At 43.7% G+C, this 18,992-nt stretch overlaps 1 protein-coding gene across 7 annotated transcripts in view; it reads left to right on the forward strand.

The window, feature by feature from the left end:
* The window catches only part of SLC24A2 (solute carrier family 24 member 2), a 478,660-nt gene extending 460,945 nt beyond the window's left edge, over positions 1–17,715 (forward strand). For 5 of the 7 annotated variants that reach the window (XM_033919559.1, XM_033919567.1, XM_033919576.1 and 2 more), the window contains 2 exons: positions 1,137–1,303; positions 14,905–17,715. In XM_033919559.1, the coding sequence (XP_033775450.1) occupies positions 1,137–1,303; positions 14,905–15,154 (417 nt within the window). In that variant the 3' untranslated portion in view covers positions 15,155–17,715. The remainder of the gene's footprint in view (positions 1–1,136; positions 1,304–14,904) is intronic. The other 2 variants (XM_033919605.1, XM_033919596.1) reach the window with 1 other exon arrangement.
* Positions 17,716–18,992: the final 1,277 nt, after the last annotated feature.

Raw genomic sequence — 18,992 nt, forward strand, 5'->3', positions numbered from 1 at the left:
GGAAGGGAATAGTTACAATTTGTTATTTTATCAATGTTTGCATGTATGAGGGATATCAGTCTACAATATCATCTACCACTGGAAAAGCAATTTTCCTTCTGCTGGCTAATGCCTGCCCATGAATCATCTATCAGAAGATGTGGCACATTTTCACAGCTCTATGATGATCCTGTACATGCTATTTTTTTTCCATATTCTCACTGCACAGAATGTATTTTCAACAACATGTGAGGCGGGAATTGGAAATATTTATATAGTAAACACAAAATCAATTCCACATGAACCGTCTTTATCTTGGAAAAATGGAAGCACTATTTATATTCACATACTCTGTGGACTGTCGGTGATGAGTAAGTGCTGTGTCCCACTCCCGGATGTATTTAGGAATGATTTACACTGTTCTTCTGAGTCTAATTACTCAAATTTACAACAACACCAACAGCAGAGGTTACACAGAGTGATGCTGCAAAAAGGGCCATGGAGGATAAAACTGCTGTAGCATCCGTGTCCCTCACATAGGTGTTGCATCAGCATTTTTAATTCTACAGAAGAAATCATTTGTTTCAGAGCATCATCCTGGTTCTTAAAGCACTTTTTAATAGTTTAGTATCCTTCAGTGGCATGGGGGGGGCAGACCACCCCGGGTTCTGTCTTAGTTAGGGCGCTGGTACCTCTCTACCCTCCCCCCATGCTATGCTCACACGCTCCATTCCCCTCCCCCCCCCCAAATACCTCTTTAAATCTTCACCAGTACAAGCAACTACTCTGGCCTGCTGTTTGCACCGGCCTGGCTTCCTATGAAATCACTTTGGGTCATGGAGCCAGGAAGTGATGTCAGAGAGAAAGCAAATGCTGGCACAAGCAGCAGGCCAGAGAAGCTGCTCGCGCTGGCAAAGATTTAAAGAGGTAGGGGGCTGGGAAAGGAGAGCACGAGTGTGGCATGGGGGGCTGCAGAAGGGGTAGAGCAGGGGGGCACCACCGCCCCTTGCTATGTCACTATTATCCTTGATAAATTTTTATTTCATTATCAAAGAAATAATGCTTTGTGGCTCTACATGTTGAAAAGCAAACTAGGCCAGATGTCCATTGTACCTTTGTTCCTTCTAAGGCATTCCTTTCTCTGATGAACCCTTTAGGTAGGAGAGACTATTGGCATCACTGAAGAAATCATGGGTCTGACCATTTTGGCAGCTGGTACCTCTATTCCTGACCTCATCACCAGTGTTATTGTAGCACGTAAAGGACTAGGGGATATGGCTGTATCCAGCTCTGTTGGAAGCAACATTTTTGACATCACAGTGGGGTGAGTAAAACTGAAAAATATATATGTATTTTATTTTATGCATTTGATGTATGCATCATCTACTACTTTGAGTGGCTTACAAAGCACATATGCATAATATATGTAAAACATTTACTATACCCAAAGCAAGTACTTGAAAGGTATTAACGCAGAACAAAATCTTTTTAAGAGAAAGGAAAATGGTAAAACCAGAGGGCAAAATTTGAGGCTGAGGGGTGGGAGACTCAAGAGCAATGTAAGGAAATTATTTTCGGAGAGGGTTGTGGATGCCTGGAATGCGCTCCCGAGAGAGGTGGTGGAGAGGAAAACAGTGATAGAGTTCAAAAAAGTGTGGGATGAACACAGAGGATCTAGAATCAGAAAATAATAGTAAATATTGAAGCACTAAGGCCATTACTGGGCAGACTTGCACGGTCTGTGTCTGTATATGGCCGTTTACTTGAGGATGGGCTGGGGAGGGCTTCAATGGCTGGGATGGTGTAGATGGCCTGGAGTGAGCTTTGACAGAGACTTCAGTAGTTGGAACCTAAGCACAGTACTGGGCAGAGCTTTGGATTCTTGCCCAGAAATAGCTAAGAAGAAAAAAAAAATTTCAATTGAATCAGGTTGGGCAGACTGGATGGACCATTCGGGTCTTTATCTGCCGTCATCTACTATTTTACTTAAAGAACAGCCTTGATATGAAATAATAAAGTATGGAACGTTTTTACATGTACTATATATTAGGTGCAAAAACTAGCATACAGTGAAAACCCTTTGTGGTAAATGTAGAGGGTGTGCCCAGCACCTCTCCTGCATTTACAGCACAGGCACAACATTACATGTAGTACTAGATAGCACGAGTGCTCCCCTGCTATCTGCCACAGCATGTAATACTATGCTGGCCTACTCCAAAATAAATAAATACAAAACTGCCATGATGGTGTATCTCTTTCCCCATCTATCTTTCTGATCTCCCTCTGTAGGTTAAAATACTCACTAACATGTCCTCCCCTGCCCCCCCCCCCCCAAAAAAAAAAAAAAAAAATCTGATTCTTCTCCCCATCCACAAACCACACACCCCTGAGAACAAGCCCTGCAATGTTGCTAGCATGGAATGTTGCTACTCTTTGGGTTTTTGCCAGGTACTGGTAACCTGGATTGGCCACTGTGAAGATGGGCTACTGGGTTAGATGAACCATTGGTCTGACCCAGTAAGGCTATTCTTATGTTCTGCCCCACAGAGCCCGAACTCTTGAAGATCTAGTGGCCAATGATGGAAAAAGTCCTCACCATCTCTGCTTGGGATTGTGCCAGGATCCAAAAAGGGGGGCAGTGTGTGTAGATGAGGAGAAGGATTGTATGAGTAACCGGATATATGACTTTCAGGGGTGGGGAGATGTCTGGGGTGTATGTGACTTGCGGCAAAGATTGGAAAGGGGAAGAGATGTCAGTGGGGTATTTGACTTGCTGCATGAATTTGGAAGGGTGAGCTGCATCATAGTATCAGTTCTTCTAGAGCAGCTGCACTATTGAATTTCCAGTAACATGCCTTCATAAGAGGTGGTATTAAGTACAGCTGCTCTATCAGTAGTCATTACAGCTTGTGTGTGGTACAGATCTGTGTGCTAGATATCAGCTCCAGCCACTCCACTGCTCATGCCCCTGACATGCCTACATACTGCCCCTACAGCTAGCATGGGGTTACCACACAGGCTGATTTAACATTAGCACAGGTTCATACTGACATCTAATGCATGGTAAAAAAGCACAGAGCCCAAGCACAGACCACTTCAAAAGTGCATCACCACTTTAAGTCTTTAGGAAAGTTTGTGATAGCCCATACTGCGCATGCGTAAGTGCCTTCCTGCCTGACATAGGTGCACGGTCCCTCAGTTAAGATAAGCCAGCTAAGAAACCTACCCGGGGAGGTGGGTGGGTTGTGAGAATATGCTGCCTGCTGTCCCTAGATAACACCTGTTACGGTAAGTAACTGTCCTTTATCCCAGGAAAGCAGGCAGCATATTCTCACACATGGGTGACCTCCAAGCTAACCAGAAAGGGATGGTGGGAGTGTTGGCTTTTAGGAAAATAAATTTTGTAATACATACTGGCCGAAGTGGCCATCCCGTCTGGAGAAAGACTCCAGACAATAATGCAAGGTGAATGTATGAACTGAGGTCTAGGTGGCAGCTTTACAGATTTCCTCAAAAGGAGTAGACCTAAGGAAAGCTACAGAATTCTGCTGAGGTTGTCTGTTAGGGAATTCTTCTACCCTTGAATATAGACAGCCTTTAAGAAAATGTTGCGAGCTGTCGCCCAAAGCCAGATTTTCTGGGCTTCCTGGCATAACAGGAGAGAGCCCTTACCTCCTTGCTTGTTTATGTAGTACATTACTACTTGATTATCTGTGCGAAGGAGGAGGACTTGAGGGCTTAAGTGATATTGAAAAGCCTTGAAGGCATAATACATCACCCAGAGCTCTAGGAACCTGATGTGAAATTTCTGCTTCCTGGCAGACCAATGACCCTGGGTTTGAAGGTCCTCTGGGTGCGCCCCAAGGCGTAAGGAGATGCATCCATCGTTAGCACCCCTTGATGAGGAGGCAAGTGAAAAAGTAGACCTCTGCATAGATTGAAGGAGGTCATCCACCATTGAAGCAACTGCTGAAGAGATGATGTGACAGAAATATGTTGTGGCTGTAAAAGCAAGAAATTTCACAACCATACTTTAGCATTCCAAGCGGCTTTCCATGATTAGAGAATTTTGATTGTTATTGCTTGGAGCCTGTTCTTATAAACATTTCAGAACTCAACTGAAAACTCATCTCTTTTCAAAATATTTGGTCAAATAATTTCTCTCTTGTCATCCTTAAATTGTTCTTAGTTTATAATCTTTTGTAAACCACGTAGAACTTATGGTTACGTGGTTAAGAAGCAGAGGATCAGAGGCAGTTACAAAATTAGTCATGGACACTGTTCAGGCAATTAGACCTGATGGGCCGCCGCGGGAGCGGACCGCTGGGCAAGATGAACCTCTGGTCTGACTCAGCGGAGGCAACTTCTTATGTTCTTATGTTCTTAAGCACGATGTTATGTGATAGACGATCTGTCGCTTGAGACCGTTGAGAAGTGAGAGTCCACTGAGGAGTGCATAGTGCAGTTTTGCTAGCGGTGTTACATGAACTGTGGAAGCCATGTGACCCAGAAAGAACCATCGTGCACCTCGCAGAGATAGTTTGAAGATTCAATATCTGCTGACAGAGGCTGAAGAGAGCATGCAGGCAATCTGGAGGAAGAAATGCTCTCATGAGAATAGTGTCTAGGATAGCCCCAATGAACTGAAGACGTTGGGATGAAATGAGTTTCGAATTGGGGAAATTGACTTCGAGTCCCAAAGCTTGGAGAAAGGAAATGGTCTGAGATGTTGCAAGATACCTCCTGAGCCGAAGAAGCTTTGATCAACCAATCGTCAAGGTAAAGAAAGACTTGAAGACCATGGGATCGGAGAGATGCAGCCACTACAATCAGGCACTTCATGGAGAAGATGCCAGGCCAAAAGGAAGGACCTTGTACTGATAGTGACACTGATTCACTTGAAAGCGGAGATATTTCCTGGAGGCCAGATGGATTGGAATATGAGTATAGGCTTCCTTGAGATCCAGAGAGCATAGCCAGTTGTTCTGTTCCAGAAGTGGATAAATCAGGGCGAGGGAGAGCATCCAGAATTTCTCTTCGACTAGAAATTTGTTGAGATCTCTGAGATCCAGATGGGTTGCAGTCCTCCCATCTTCTTTGGGATTAAGAAGTAACAGGAGTAAAATCCCTGATGTTGTTAAGATAGAGGAACTTCTTTGATGGCATTTAGAAGAAAGAGGGATTGAATCTCTTGAAGGAGAAGAGAGGACTGTGCAGGGTCTGAAATAGAATCTATTGGAGGATGATCCGGAGGTAGGGTATGAAAATGGAGAGCATACCCCTGACGAATAATGTCTAGAACCCAGAGATCTGAAGTAATGAGCTCCCAACAGTTTATGTAATGTTGAAGCCGCCCTTCGATCGGCTGAGGTAGAGGCTGGAGAATGGGAACCGCGGCTATGGTCCTGAGGAACACGTCAAAAAGGCTGTGTAGGCTTTTGTTGAGCAGCCTGTTGTTTAGGTTGCTGACATGGTTGCTGTTTTTGCTTTCTAGGTTGAGGAGCAGGAGGAACAGGCTTAGCAGTATACCTGCGCTGGTAAGAAGAAGCAAGCTTGAAAGGACGAGGAGCTTGAGGCTGCTTCTTTGGTTTGATCAATATGTCCCACAGGGTCTCATGGGCAGAGAGCTTCTGAGTGGCCGTGTCCATAGATGGTCCAAAAAGCTCATCCCCCAAGGCAGGGAGCATTGGCCAACCGATCCAGATGGTTAACATCTAGGTCAGAGACACAAAGCCATGCAAGACGCCTCGTAGACACTGACATGGCTGTTACTTGTGAGGTGAGCTCAAAAGTCTTTTAAGTAGTGCGGACTATATATTTCCACAGCTGGAAAGCAGAAGCAATGTTCTGTTGGAACGCCGGTAGCTTGTGTGATGGATATGCTTTTGGAAAGTTGAAAATTGTTTGATCAGATGTTTCAGGTAGAAAGAAAAATGGAAATTATACTTTCCAGCTTGGTTGGCCAACATTGCATTCTGATAAAGGCGTTTGCCAAATTTGTCCATCGCCCTACCCTCTCTGCCAGGAGGTATGGACTCATAAACACTAGCTCCCAAAGACTTTTTAAAAGTGGATTCTACCACCAAAGATTTGTGGAGGAGTTGAGGTTTGGCAAAACCTGGAAGAGGAACCATCCTGTACAAGAGTCCAACTTTTTAAGAGCCACTGGAATAGAGAGAGGCGTTTCAAGGTTCTTGTAGAAAGTCTCTCTCAAGATGTCATGGAGCGGGAGCTTCAGCAGTTCTTCAGGAGGTTGGTCATAATATAAAGCCTCCAAAAACTGCTTACTATGCTTAGAATCCACTTCCAGCAGAATGGAAAGGTCTTCAGACATTTGATGAAGAAATCTTGAAAAAGAGGACCGCTCAGAAAAAGAAATAGGTCCTTGAGAAGAATGCTGAGGTGAATCTGAACCAGAAGAATCCTCAGCAACAGTAGAGAGTGGTTCCTGCTCAGAGCTCCAAATAAGTCCGAATCCTGGATGGAATGGGGATGGTGTCGGAACCGCACCGGAGTCACCTCTTTAGATGTTTGTGTTGAGGATGACTGGTGCCCGGACATGGAACAATCGACTCCTATGTCGATCTCCACATACAAATGAGGTGTGGTCGGTGTCGTGAGTTGTTCAGACTGGACCCGCACCGGGAGAGTCTGTGTCAACATGAGCATAAGCTGTGCCAGGACCAACATTTGAAAATGCTCATCCAATTCCTCCCTAAGCAAATTATCAATCTTTTTGCTTGAGGGAGAGCACTGGTACCGCTAGCTTTTTCACCGGTACCACTGCTGCAGCGTTCCGGTCCGGTGATGAGGGGGCCGATGTCGAGGTACTCGCCAAAATCGGGACCGGGCGCTTACAGGACTTCTTCGAAGTCAGCATGACTTAACTCAGTGCTGTTTTGACCTGAATCCCAGATGGGGTAGGGGGAAGGCTTCTTAGCTGGCTTACCCACTGGATGTTGCGACACCGGAGGTATGTCCGTCGGTGTCAGTATACCCGGTGTCATCTTGGTCGGTGTCAGTAGCAATGTCGGCTCCCCTTCCATAGCGACACCGAACAGTCGCTGTTGAAGAAGGTGGTTTTTCAAAGTTCTCATCTGAAGCGAGGAATAATGTGTACAGGTCTCGGTATGGTGCTCTGGCCCTAAACACTGGAGACACCAGTGGTGTGGGTCAGTCACAGAGATGAGCTGACAACAGCAACCGCATTTCTTGAATCTCATCAGCAGGTGTGACATCAATGGGAACACGGCCTTGGCCAAATTGAAACTGGTGGCCCCACCGGGCCAGAAACCGTGAGGGATAAAAAAAGAAAGTTTTTGTTTTTTTTAACAAAGGTAAAGTGTTAAAAAAAAACCCCACAAAAATGACTAAAAAAGTCATAAACGCAAGAGCGGATGGCAAAAAAGTTTTCAATGCACTTTTGAAGTCCGTGCCGAGGCTCCGTTGGTGACGTCATCCATATGTGAAAATATGCTGTCTGCGTGTCCTGGGATGACCCATGCTATCTGCTTAACATAAGAAGCGCTATCTCCGGATCAGACCTTCGGTCCATCAAGTCCGGCGATCCGCACACACAGAGGCCCTGCCAGGTGTACACCTGCCATAATTTTTAGTCACCCATATCCTTCTATGCCTCTCTTAAGGAGATGTGCATCTAGTTTGCTTTTGAATCCTAGGACGGTCGATTCCGCAATAACCTCCTCTGGGAGAGCATTCCAGGTGTCAACCACTCTCTGCATGAAGCAGAACTTCCTGATATTTGTCCTGAACTTGTCCCCCCTTAGCTTCATTCCATGTCCTCTTGTCCGTTTCAAATTGGACAATGTAAATAATTTTTTCTGCTCTATTTTGCCGATTCCTTTCAATATTTTGAAGGTCTCGATCATATCCCCTCGCAGTCTCCTTTTCTCAAGGGAGAACAATCCCAATCTCTTAAGTCAATCCTCGTATTCCAGTTTCTCCATACCTTTTACTAGTTTCGTTGCTCGTCTCGGCACCCTCTCCAGCAGTTTTATATCCTTCTTTAGGTTGGGAGACCAATGTTGGACACAGTATTCCAAGTGGGGGTCTGACCATTGCTCTATAAAGCGGCATTATGACCCTCTCCGATCTACTCATGAGTCCCTTCTTTATCATGCCCAACATTCTATTTGCTTTCTTTGCTGCTGCCGCCGCACATTGTGCTGACGGTTTCAGGGTCCTATCTATCAGTACACCCAGGTCCTTTTCTTGTTCGCTCTTACCCAGAGTTGCACCTGACATTCTATACTCGTGTTCGTTATTCTTTCTGCCTAAATGCATTACTTTGCATTTCTCCGCATTAAACTTCATCTGCCATTTCTCTGCCCATTTCTCTAACTGACACAAGTCGCTCTGGAGTTCCTCACTATCCTTCTGCAATCTGATCGCCCGTCATAGCTTTGTGTCGTCTGCAAACTTGATGATCTCACTGGATATTCCTTCTAGGTCATTGATATAAATATTAAATAAGATCGGCCCAATTACCGAGCCCTGGGATACACTGCTAGTCACTTTCTCCCAGTCTGAGAACTTCCTATTTATGCCCACTCTCTGTTTTCTGTTCTCCAGCCATTTGCCTATCCATCTTTGTATATCCCCCTCAGTAAAAGCTGTCCTAAGTCTCATAGTCCATGAAAATAGGAAAAATCTAAAGCTGTCATTACACATGTGCTCCTGAACCCACTTAAGACCCTTCTTCAGGTCTTTTCTCTCCTACCTCTGATTCATGTACTATAGCAACTTTGAATTATTTTACATTGGTTCAGTAAAATATATCACAAAGAATCTTAATCCCTTTTTTTTTTTTCCAATTTATGCCACTCACCTAGATTACTGCAACATGACCCTCACTGGTCTTCCGCTAAGCCATCTCTCTCCCCTTCAATCTGTTCAGAATGCTGCTGCACACTAGAGAATGACATGGGAAGCAATCCCCGCAGGGAGCCGCGGCGTGGCTGCGGTTTGGCTGCGGGTTATGGAGACTCCATAGCCAAATCGCCGCAGACACGGGGACAAAAGTTTTCACCGCTCGCAAAAACGGTGAAAAGATTTGTCTCCGCAGGCAAATGTACCCCCTTCTATGTACCGCTATTTACCTTGTCTTCACCGTGTGTCTTTGGTTCGGGACCGGGTGTCAGATTTTTTTCCGGCGGCCATGTTTGTCTCCGCCATGTGGTCTGTCTCCTCCAACTCTCTACCCGACTTGCACGTTGCCGCATTGACTCCGCCCCCTAATATACAGGCTCTTCATTGGTCAGTTCTTTTTGCTCGATTGGATTCACTCATTTCACTGGGAGGAGCTGAAAGCCTGAAAACTTCGTCAGGTACAAGTAAATGTTCTCCCCGGCTGATTTAGATGACCGCCCAGCTAATCCTGCTGCTGCCGCCAATTCCTTCCCGGGCTGACTCGCCCCCGAAAATTTTGTTTGACGGCTGCCTTTTTTTTTTTTTTTTTGCCAGCATGCTTTTACTTGCTTTGGGCCTTCCTCGTTGCTGGGACCTGCCTACTTTCTGTTTCCGCAAAGGCAGGACCCGGCAGCGAGGAAGGCCCGAAGCAAGTAAAAGCAGCAAGTTGTAAGCTTCCTTCCGGGGCTCTATCGTGTGCGTGCCGGCTTCCCTTCTCTTTCCCCCCCCCCCCCCCCCCCGGGACACTACTTCTGGTTTCGGAGGGAAGAGAAGGGAAGCCAGCACGGACACAATAGAGCCTCGGAGGGAAGCTTACAACTTGCTGCTTTTACTTGCTTCGGGCCTTCCTCGCTGCCGGGTCCTGCCTTCGCGGAAACAGAAAGTAGGCAGGTCCCGGCAACGAGGAAGGCCCGAAGCAAGTAAAAGCAGCAAGTGTAGTGGTATACCATTTGAGAAAACCAAACGCATGGACATCGGACCCGATTCTGCTTGCTCCTTTAAAGCTCCGATCCAAGCAACCTTGGTGTCTATTGTGGAAGATAAAGTGGTCAGCCAGGAAGAATAAAATCAAGAAAGTTCAAGTTTAGTCAAGCTGTGATTTGAACTTTATAGGCATTTGTTTTTTATCCTTTAACTGGCAGGCAGAAGGATGCTCCATTTATTAATCTTGCAAAGTCTGATACAGGAAAAGCTAGAAGTGCATCAGGATTTAAGGAGCTTGGGGTGTGCAAATCCACTTAATGCAGAAATTACAGTAAAACGAAATCACTTTTCTATTTCACTGCAGCTCTATGAGGTTCTTTTGCCCTTAGCTATAGTCAAATGATGGATAGGAATATGTTTATTTCATTTAAGTTAAGGGAAAACAATATTTTTTCTGAGTATCCTTTAAATAATGGTTCACAAATTAATTCAGCCTGTTTTAAGGCTGGGTTTTGTTTTTCACATTATTGCTTCTGTTTTTATAATCCTTAAAAAAAATAAGGGGCAAATCTCCAAGTGGGTTCTTCCTCGTAGGCACCCTGAGACTGTACAGGGAATGCCTATTCTATAGCAGTGAATGGGCTCCCAGAGGTTCCTTTACAGAATGGTAGCATATAGCCTTAGATTCAGGCACCTTACAGTTAAAGCAGCCATAGAGCTGATGTAACTAAGCATGTCCACTTGTGGGAGAAATTATTTTATTTTCAGTTTACTGATCAAAATGTGTCTGTTTTGAGAATTTATATCTGCTGTCTATATTTTGCACTATGGCCCCCTTTTACTAAATCACAATAGCGGTTTTTAGCACAGGGAGCCTATGAGCATCGAAAGCAGTGCAGGGCATTCAGCGCATCTCCCTGCGCTAAAAACCGCTATTGCGATTTAATAAAAGGGGTGGGGGTATATTTATCTATTTTTGTATAGTTGTTCCTGAGGTGACATTGCATAAAATCATCTGCCTTGACCTCTTTGAAAACCTGCGGAATATATATGGGGTGGGGGAAGATTAGTGATAGAAAAATTGTATGAAAAATGACTATTTTCAATCTATATTTTGCATTATATTTGTCTATTTTCCTATAGTTGTTTCTGAAGTGACATTGCATATTTTAGTCATCTGTCTTGACCTCTTTGAAAAATGAAACAAATATTAATTAATATTTTCTCTGCATACAGTGTGCTTTGTGTTTCTTTTAATTTTGTGGTTACCATAATGAATTAATATTATATACAGTAGTGTACATGAAAAATGAATGGAAGAAATTGCATTACAATTAGTACTATTTACTATTATGATGGGGATGGGGGTTAGGGGTGGAGATGGCCTGGGAAACTTGGTTGAGAGAAACACTGGTCTAGGTGACTATGGACTTCACTCAGTAAGGGCCCCTTTAACAAAGCCACAGTAGCGATTCTCCCTTGGCAAATGCACCAAAGTCCATTTGCTGTGGCACAATTGCACGAATGCATGCCCTTAAAAATCAGATTTCATGGTAGCAGGTTTGCATTTTAACCCACTTGTGCAGATGATTTGTTGTTCATCCACGGGTTAAAAAATAAGGACAATTAAAAGTACAGGTTGTGTTTTGTTTTTGTATAGTTAACTAAGTTGTAAAGTTGTAAAGAATGTTTCCTTTATACGTTAATAAAGATAAGTATATAAAATCATACCTGTTTGAGGCTTTTATGCATGCTGCGGTGACGGTGATGGGGCGGTGAATGGGATGGCAGTGGCGGTGACGGGGCGGTGAAAGGGATGGCGGTGACGGTGATGGGGCGGTGAAGGGAATGGCGGTGACGGGGCAGTGCAGAGGATAGTCGGCCGGGGACGGGGCGGTGACGGGGACAAATTTTTTCCCCGTGTCATTCTCTACTGCACACCTCGTATTCCGCCAGAGTCATTATGCTCACATTACCCCTCTCCTCAAGTTACTTCACTGACTCCCTGTCCATTTCTGCATACAGTTCAAACTCCTCTTACTGACCTACAAGTGTATTCACTTTGCAACTCTTCAGTATCTCTCCTCTCATATCTGTCCTTACATTCCGCCCTGAGAACTCCATTCATCAGATAAGTTTCCCTTGTCAGTACCCTTCTCCTCTACTGCCAACTCACGACTCCGTCCCTTCTACCTTATTGCACTGTACGCCTGGAACAACCTGCCCACTTTTTTGAAGCTGCATTTAAGTCCTAACCCTACCAACCTGTAAACCACCAATATCTGTATCATTCTGTCTATAGTCCCCTACCCTAACCGCCTCATCAGTCTCCTTGTAAATCCCTACCTGAGCAATATGCATAGATTCACCTTTGTCCTGTGTGTCTGACTTAATTAGATTGTAAGCTCTTTCGAGCAGATACCTTCTCTAAAAATAATAAATAGTAGTACTAGTAAATCAATAATATTTATCATTACAGTAGAGCAGGGGTGTCCAATGTCGGTCCTCGAGGGCCGCAATCCAGTCGGGTTTTCAGGATTTCCCCAATGAATATGCATGAGATCTATTTGCATGCACTGCTTTCAATGCATATTCATTGGGGAAATCCTGAAAACCCGACTGGACTGCAGCCCTCGAGGACCGACATTGGACACCCCTGCAGTAGAGTAATCTAGATTATGAAGGTTTTATTTATTTTGTTTGCATTTCGCTCACTTTTCTAGCAAGGTGGGTTTTATATTCAGGTACACTAAATATTTCCCTATCCTTAGAAGACTTACAATCTAATTTTTGTGCCACTATTAAATGAATTTCACTTATGGATGCCCATACATCTCATTGTGACTCATTACTTTATTTCCCTCTCCCCCTGCCCCCTCAGAACAAAAAGCAGAAGGTGTTTAGCTTACACCTTGACAATTACATTTTTTGATCTGTTACATTTCTCCACTAGTGTAGAGCAGTAATTTGGATTCTTTTTTCTAGGTGTGTCCACTTAATATTTTTGGTTCTGGGTTTTTCCCCCTCTCCTTTGAAATTTAATAAGTACAAAATGAATGAAATATGAGGAAAAACTTAAAGGTAAAGCAAAACAAAACTCTAGGAACCCTCTTTCCCACTCCCTCAAAATTCTAACACTAGAAAAAAATCCAGTCCTGCCCATCCTCTCTTCTCTAAGCCTACCTCTATGATTCCATCCCTGCCAAGATGCATCTGACCCAATCTGTGAGATCTCACAACTCCAAATGAGAAAGAGACAATCCTCAGTCACTTCTGCCCCCATCAGGTCCTCTTTATGAGTGTCATGTCAGTAGATCAGATAGAATCAGCCACATACAGTACAGCAAACTGAGCAAATAGTGAAGTGGTCCCTCAGATGAAAAACCAACTTGGGATTTTGTTTTTGATCACATTCATTCCAGGAATGGAATTACAACTGTTTTGATGATCAAGAGAAGCCACTTTACGAGATCTAGATTGACCCCTGACATAGGTGAGAATGACAAAACATGGGTCGTGTGAGGTCCTTAAATGAAGTTTGGCTTCCACTTTCTCCGCCTTCAGCTGTTGTTTCATCTGAGAGGCCACTTCACTTAGTTTCCTCTTTAAGAAGTGCCAGCCAGCTCTACAGTGGAATCAGTTTCTATACCATAGAATGGCACCAGCGTCCATGCTTTCCTTCTTCCAGTGTAGCAGTAAGACCAAGCTCATGGTCCGATGCTCAGAACTCTGGTGCTATTGGGAACAGTGCTGGAAAATACTGCAGATCCAGCGCACAAAAATAACTTCCCAATGCTCAATGTTAACAGCATGCAAATTATATGTACACTTTGCAAGGGGGAGGAATGTGCCTGGCCCATGTGCACAAGAGTTTTATAAAAAGCAAAGCTCTTGTACACATGCCCATTTAAACTCTGACGTGGGGGCACACATCAGTGCCATTCTGCTGCTTCTTAAATATAAGCTTTTCAAATTATTTTTTTTGCTTGAAAAGCTTATATTTAAGCACAGAAACAGGCACCAAGCGTGCTTCCACTTTGTTTTGCTTAGACTCGCACGCATTTGTTCCTGACCATTGATGCTCAGAGGTTTGTACAGACTTCCTTCCTCTTTCAAATAAGATCAAAACTGACAGATTTTAAAAGGTAAATCATGAGAAATCCTCTCTTCTAACCCTTCAATGTGACCTCGGAGCTGGCAGTCAGGTTAGGGCAGGGGTTTTTTTCTGCACTGTTTTTGGAAGGGAATGACTAGTGACCTCATTTACATCCATTTGCCTACATGTAAATACAATTTGTGCTAATCTTTGGCATGCATGTTGTTTCCTGTGCTAGATTCTTCTGAACATTCTGGGCACCAGTGCTAATCACCTCTAGCACTGGCATTGTTTTAAGAATTGTCTTACTACTACTACTACTACTACTATTACTATTAATTATTTCTATAGCGTTACCAGATTTATCAGAAAGTCTAACAAATGATTAATGCTCTTTATCCAGCGATAACAAATCATGTACAAAACATAAAAACCCGCAAAATCTCTTTAGAAAATTGTGTATGAATAGTCACATTCTCAAAGTGAGAAGTAGCTTTGTACATTTTCCATTGACCCATGCTTCTGATGTTTAAAAACTCTCTTTTGTCATTCTGTCATTGGAAGCAGATGGAAGACATCTTTGGAAAGCTGTGTAATAACTGTTGTATAATGTGTGGCAGATGATCACAGAGAACAGGGAGGAAAAATGAAGAAATATGAAGAAGAAAAGAGAGAATTACAGAGAAGGGGAAAGGTCATACGTTCAGAAAGAAGGGGTCACAGCTAGAGATGGAGGAAGCCCTAGAGAATAGGGAGGGAGAGAGTAACATGATGTAGCAGAGGCAGGCTTCAAACTTTGCACTGCAACCTCAGTTTTCACAGCCTTGTGCTTTGATCGCTAGGTTTTGTTGTCAGTCGTGCCTACGAGGACCAGTTTCTAATTAGATTTATTGCGCTCACATGATACAGTTTAGATCTGTTTAAAACAAAAGTGTTGTGATAATAAACACATCATTCTTTCTCTTTCATTTCACCAGTCTGCCACTGCCATGGTTACTGGACTCTTTGAGCAAGAAGATCGCACCTGTAGCAGTCTCCAGCAATGGCTTGTTCTGTGCCATCGTCCTCCTTTTCATCATGCTGCTCTTCGTCATTATCTCCATCGCCGCCTGTCAGTGGAAGATGAACAAGGTTCTTGGGTGTACAATGTTTGGGCTCTATTTTGTGTTTTTGGTACTCAGTGTTCTCTTAGAGGATCGGATTATTCTGTGTCCCATATCCATCTAGCAGAATCTGCTCAGAGAAGAATGGGGAACAGAGATTCTCCAAGCAACAAATAGTCAGGTACCAACTCCCCTTCCTCTCAACAAGGAACCTGCAAAGCCAGAGTGTGTTGGGGGATAAAAGCTAACAACTGCTATCTTCAAACTGAGATGCAAATAAAACGTGAAAGCCCTGGTGCCCAAAGTGGTTTCAGGGTGAAGGGGAGAGGGCAGGTGAACTTGAAACTTGTTCACTTGTTGAGACAACACAATCTACTCTCCTTACTGGTAGAGATACATTTCTTATAACAATGCAAGCTTTTACATATTACACTTATATAGCGTATCTCTTTCTCTATAATCTGTGGACACAATTCACCCGTGTTCATTTTGGTCTCTGAAATATTCAGAATCTACTGAATAGCAATAGTTATAAAAGTAGATCTTCACAAGGAAATTGGGAGACAAGGAAAATGTTTTGTCAGGAGGACCCAGCACAGACACTGCCTTCACAGCATCCGCTCTGCCCACAGATGTGCCCCAAAATATCTACTCATCCAAATGTATAAATGTCTTTGCTTGACCTGTTTATAAAAGCTTAGAATAATATAGTTAAGAAACTTTGAAATAAAACAGTTGCATGTCAGAGAAAGCATATTTAAATATAGGAAAAAAAAAACCATAAGACTATAACTGTAACAGAAGCATCAACTGTACTACAGAATTAGAGATATACATAACGCTTTTTTCACCTCCTTCAATCTTCACACTCAAATAGTTATTCCTTCCTAAGATTGACATAGGACCCCTTTACCAAAGCGGCAAATGCGATACAGTCCATTCAATTTCTATGGGCTGCTTCTCATTTGCCACTCTGCGACTCGCTACCATGGGTTTGTAAAAGGGGTCTAAAGTCCAGACCAGAGTTCCAAATAGCTCATTATAACAAACTCCTTTCTCTCCCCCCCCCTCCCCCCAAAAAGGTTTTAGTATAGGGTTACCAGATTTCCTCTTTTAAAAAAAAAGAGGATACTTGGCTCTGCCTCATTTCACCTCCAGCCCTGCCCCCACATGAACCTCATGTCTCCCCTGAGCTCAGGGCGCATGCATTTGACATCAGCACGTCAATGTCCACGCATGCACAGAGGCCCTCAAGACATGGCCCCGAGCTCGGGGCCTTCTAAAACCCGCACAAACTGCCAGGTTTTGAAAATCCCTCCGGGCACCTGGACAGTCTTCTAAAACAAGGATGTGTCCAGGTTTTTCTGGACAGCTGGTGACCCTATTTTAGCAACCTATACCTACTTGGAAACTCTGGCTAATGTTTCCTATACAGTAGTCACTTTAAAGGACTAGTGCCAAATTTCCTACAGTAGAAATAGGGTGTTTGTTTTTTGAAAACCATGGGGTTGATATTCAGAGTGATTTCACCAGCCAGCAACAACTCCTGACCGGTTCAACTAATTATTCAAGGCTAACTGCACCTAATACAAAACCGTCTATTTTGGGGGCATTCTGAGGCAGGAGTCAGGACTTGGCCAAAGTCACCGCATAAAAGTCAGATCTATTTTTATGTGGTGCCCCATAGCCAGTTAAGTGTTGAATATCAGATTTAACCATAGTGTAGCAGACTCCAAAAGCCCAGAAGTTCAATGTCGAAGCCCAGCTTGAATTTCTGGGCATAACACTGGTGGTGGTCAGCAAAACACTGAGTGCCACTGATTCATGTTATTCCTTATTATTTGCTAATATTTGATTACATGCACATTAAAAACAAGCTCCTAGTGAGTAACAAATTTACATTCAAAAAATCAAGTAAAATAAAAAATATACCTATATAATATAAATACCATCTCTCTCATACTATTACAAGTATGTTTTTCACCCTCTCTCACACATTGTCATTCGTTAGTAACTCACAAATTAACCTTTATATTCTGCAAATGTTCCACATGCCTTCTAACACCTTTACAAGCCCGCATACACTGTATCTTATTTCCTCAACCACACAACACACATTCATGGGATTACAGATCCCCAGAACTGTAGGGATATTAAGACACCTACAGTGCTAATATACTACATTGCGTTGACAAGCAGACCCATTCATACTCACAAATTACAGCTTTTGATGCATAGCTTTGCGCTGACATCGTGGTCTGAGTACATCCTCTGCTCGGGTCTGTCATGCTGCCTAATGTGTTATTCTGTTCTGAATTAAGACCAGGCTGAAAATATAGTGGTAGAAAGTTTTAGTTCTGCCAAGATACAGAGGGCCTTTCAGTCATGTTTTTTTTTTTTTTAATAACATAGGATTCATTATATTTATTCACCAAACTTACTGAATATATTTTGCCTATAAAAATAGATTTGTTTGAATTTGGGTTGAATCAAGCCCCATATGCATACTGTATTAAAAAGCTGTGTGCATTGTTGGCAACAACTGAGATGTTTTGCTGCCCGGGGTCTGAATGTTCAACTTGCAAAGTGCCTCTAGCACTGGTGTGAAGTTTTAAGAATTGTCCTATCAGAAAGTCAAACAGATGCTTAATGCTCTTTTTCCAGCGATAACAATAATAAAGGTAGTTTCTCCAAGCCAGCAAGCTTCAAAAATAGGGTAAGTCCAAGAATACTCATATCTATCACATTAGGCAAAACTTTAGCCATTACCCTCCTCCCAAGGGCAGCTCAAGGCCTTCTCCCTGCTCCTATAGTCCAATGTCTCCATTCCCCCTCCTACCCCATATCTAGACTGAAGGCAGTGGTGAATATTCACACAGTGTGACAACTGTCAGAACTATCCAGAGAGCAGTGATGTTTGGACTATCTGGATAACCATCGGAATAACTTCTGCTGTCCTAGATAGTTATCTGGAAAGCAGATCAAATACCATCATTATCTGAATAGTTGGCTGCTTCATTCACATATCGCCCCAGTACTATCCAGATATTGCAGAGGCAGTGTGTAAAGATATTCAGCACAGCATCCTCTAGACCTAAGGTTCTCAACCCAGTCCTCATGATACACCCAGCTAGTCAGGTTTTCAAGATACGCACAATGAATATGCAAGAGATAAATCTGCATGCTCTACCTCCATTATTTGCAGATCTATCTTATATGTATTCATCAGAGCATGGCTACCATTCAGCAAGCCCAGAGCTGCCCAGTGGCAGGGGTCTGCTGTTGCCCCTCTCTATGCTTGTCCTGGAATCTCTCTCCCTTCCTTCCCCCTTCTCCAAGCAGCGAGATAAATATCATCTATTGGTGCCACCAAGGCCTTTCTACTTCTGCATCCTACCTCTCTGATGTCACTTCTGTGGGCGGGATGCAGCAGTGGAAAGGCCGTTATGGAGCCGGTATGCAGTTTTTGTTTATCACGCTTCTTATGTCAGCTGCTGCAGGTCTCAAGGGCTGTGGAGAAAGAAGAGAGGTTAGAGCCATGCTGGGTCCCACAGAGAAATGGAGAGGAGTGATACTATACCGGAGGTGGAGGGGAGAGGAGGAGTTAAGGAGATGCAGGGAGAGAGGAATAGATACCACACCTGCAGGCGATGGAGGTAGAGGGAAGAGAAAGAGGAAGAAAAGGTGGGAGTTGATGCTGGACCCAAAGGTTACTTGGGGAGACCCCCCAGGAAAGAGACTTGGGAGTGCTGGTCGATAAGTTGATGAAGCCATCTACGCAATGTTCGGCGGCAACAAAAAGGACGAACAGAATGCTGGGAATGATTAAGAAGGGGATCACGAACAGATCGGAGAAAGTTATCATGCTGCTGTACCAGGCCATGGTACGCCCTCACCTGGAATATTGCGTCCAGCACTGGTTGCCCTACATGAAGAAGGACACAGTACTACTCGAAAGGGTC

Source organism: Geotrypetes seraphini, chromosome 1, assembly GCF_902459505.1.
Source record: "Geotrypetes seraphini chromosome 1, aGeoSer1.1, whole genome shotgun sequence".
In the NCBI taxonomy this organism is placed as follows: Eukaryota; Metazoa; Chordata; class Amphibia; order Gymnophiona; family Dermophiidae; genus Geotrypetes; species Geotrypetes seraphini.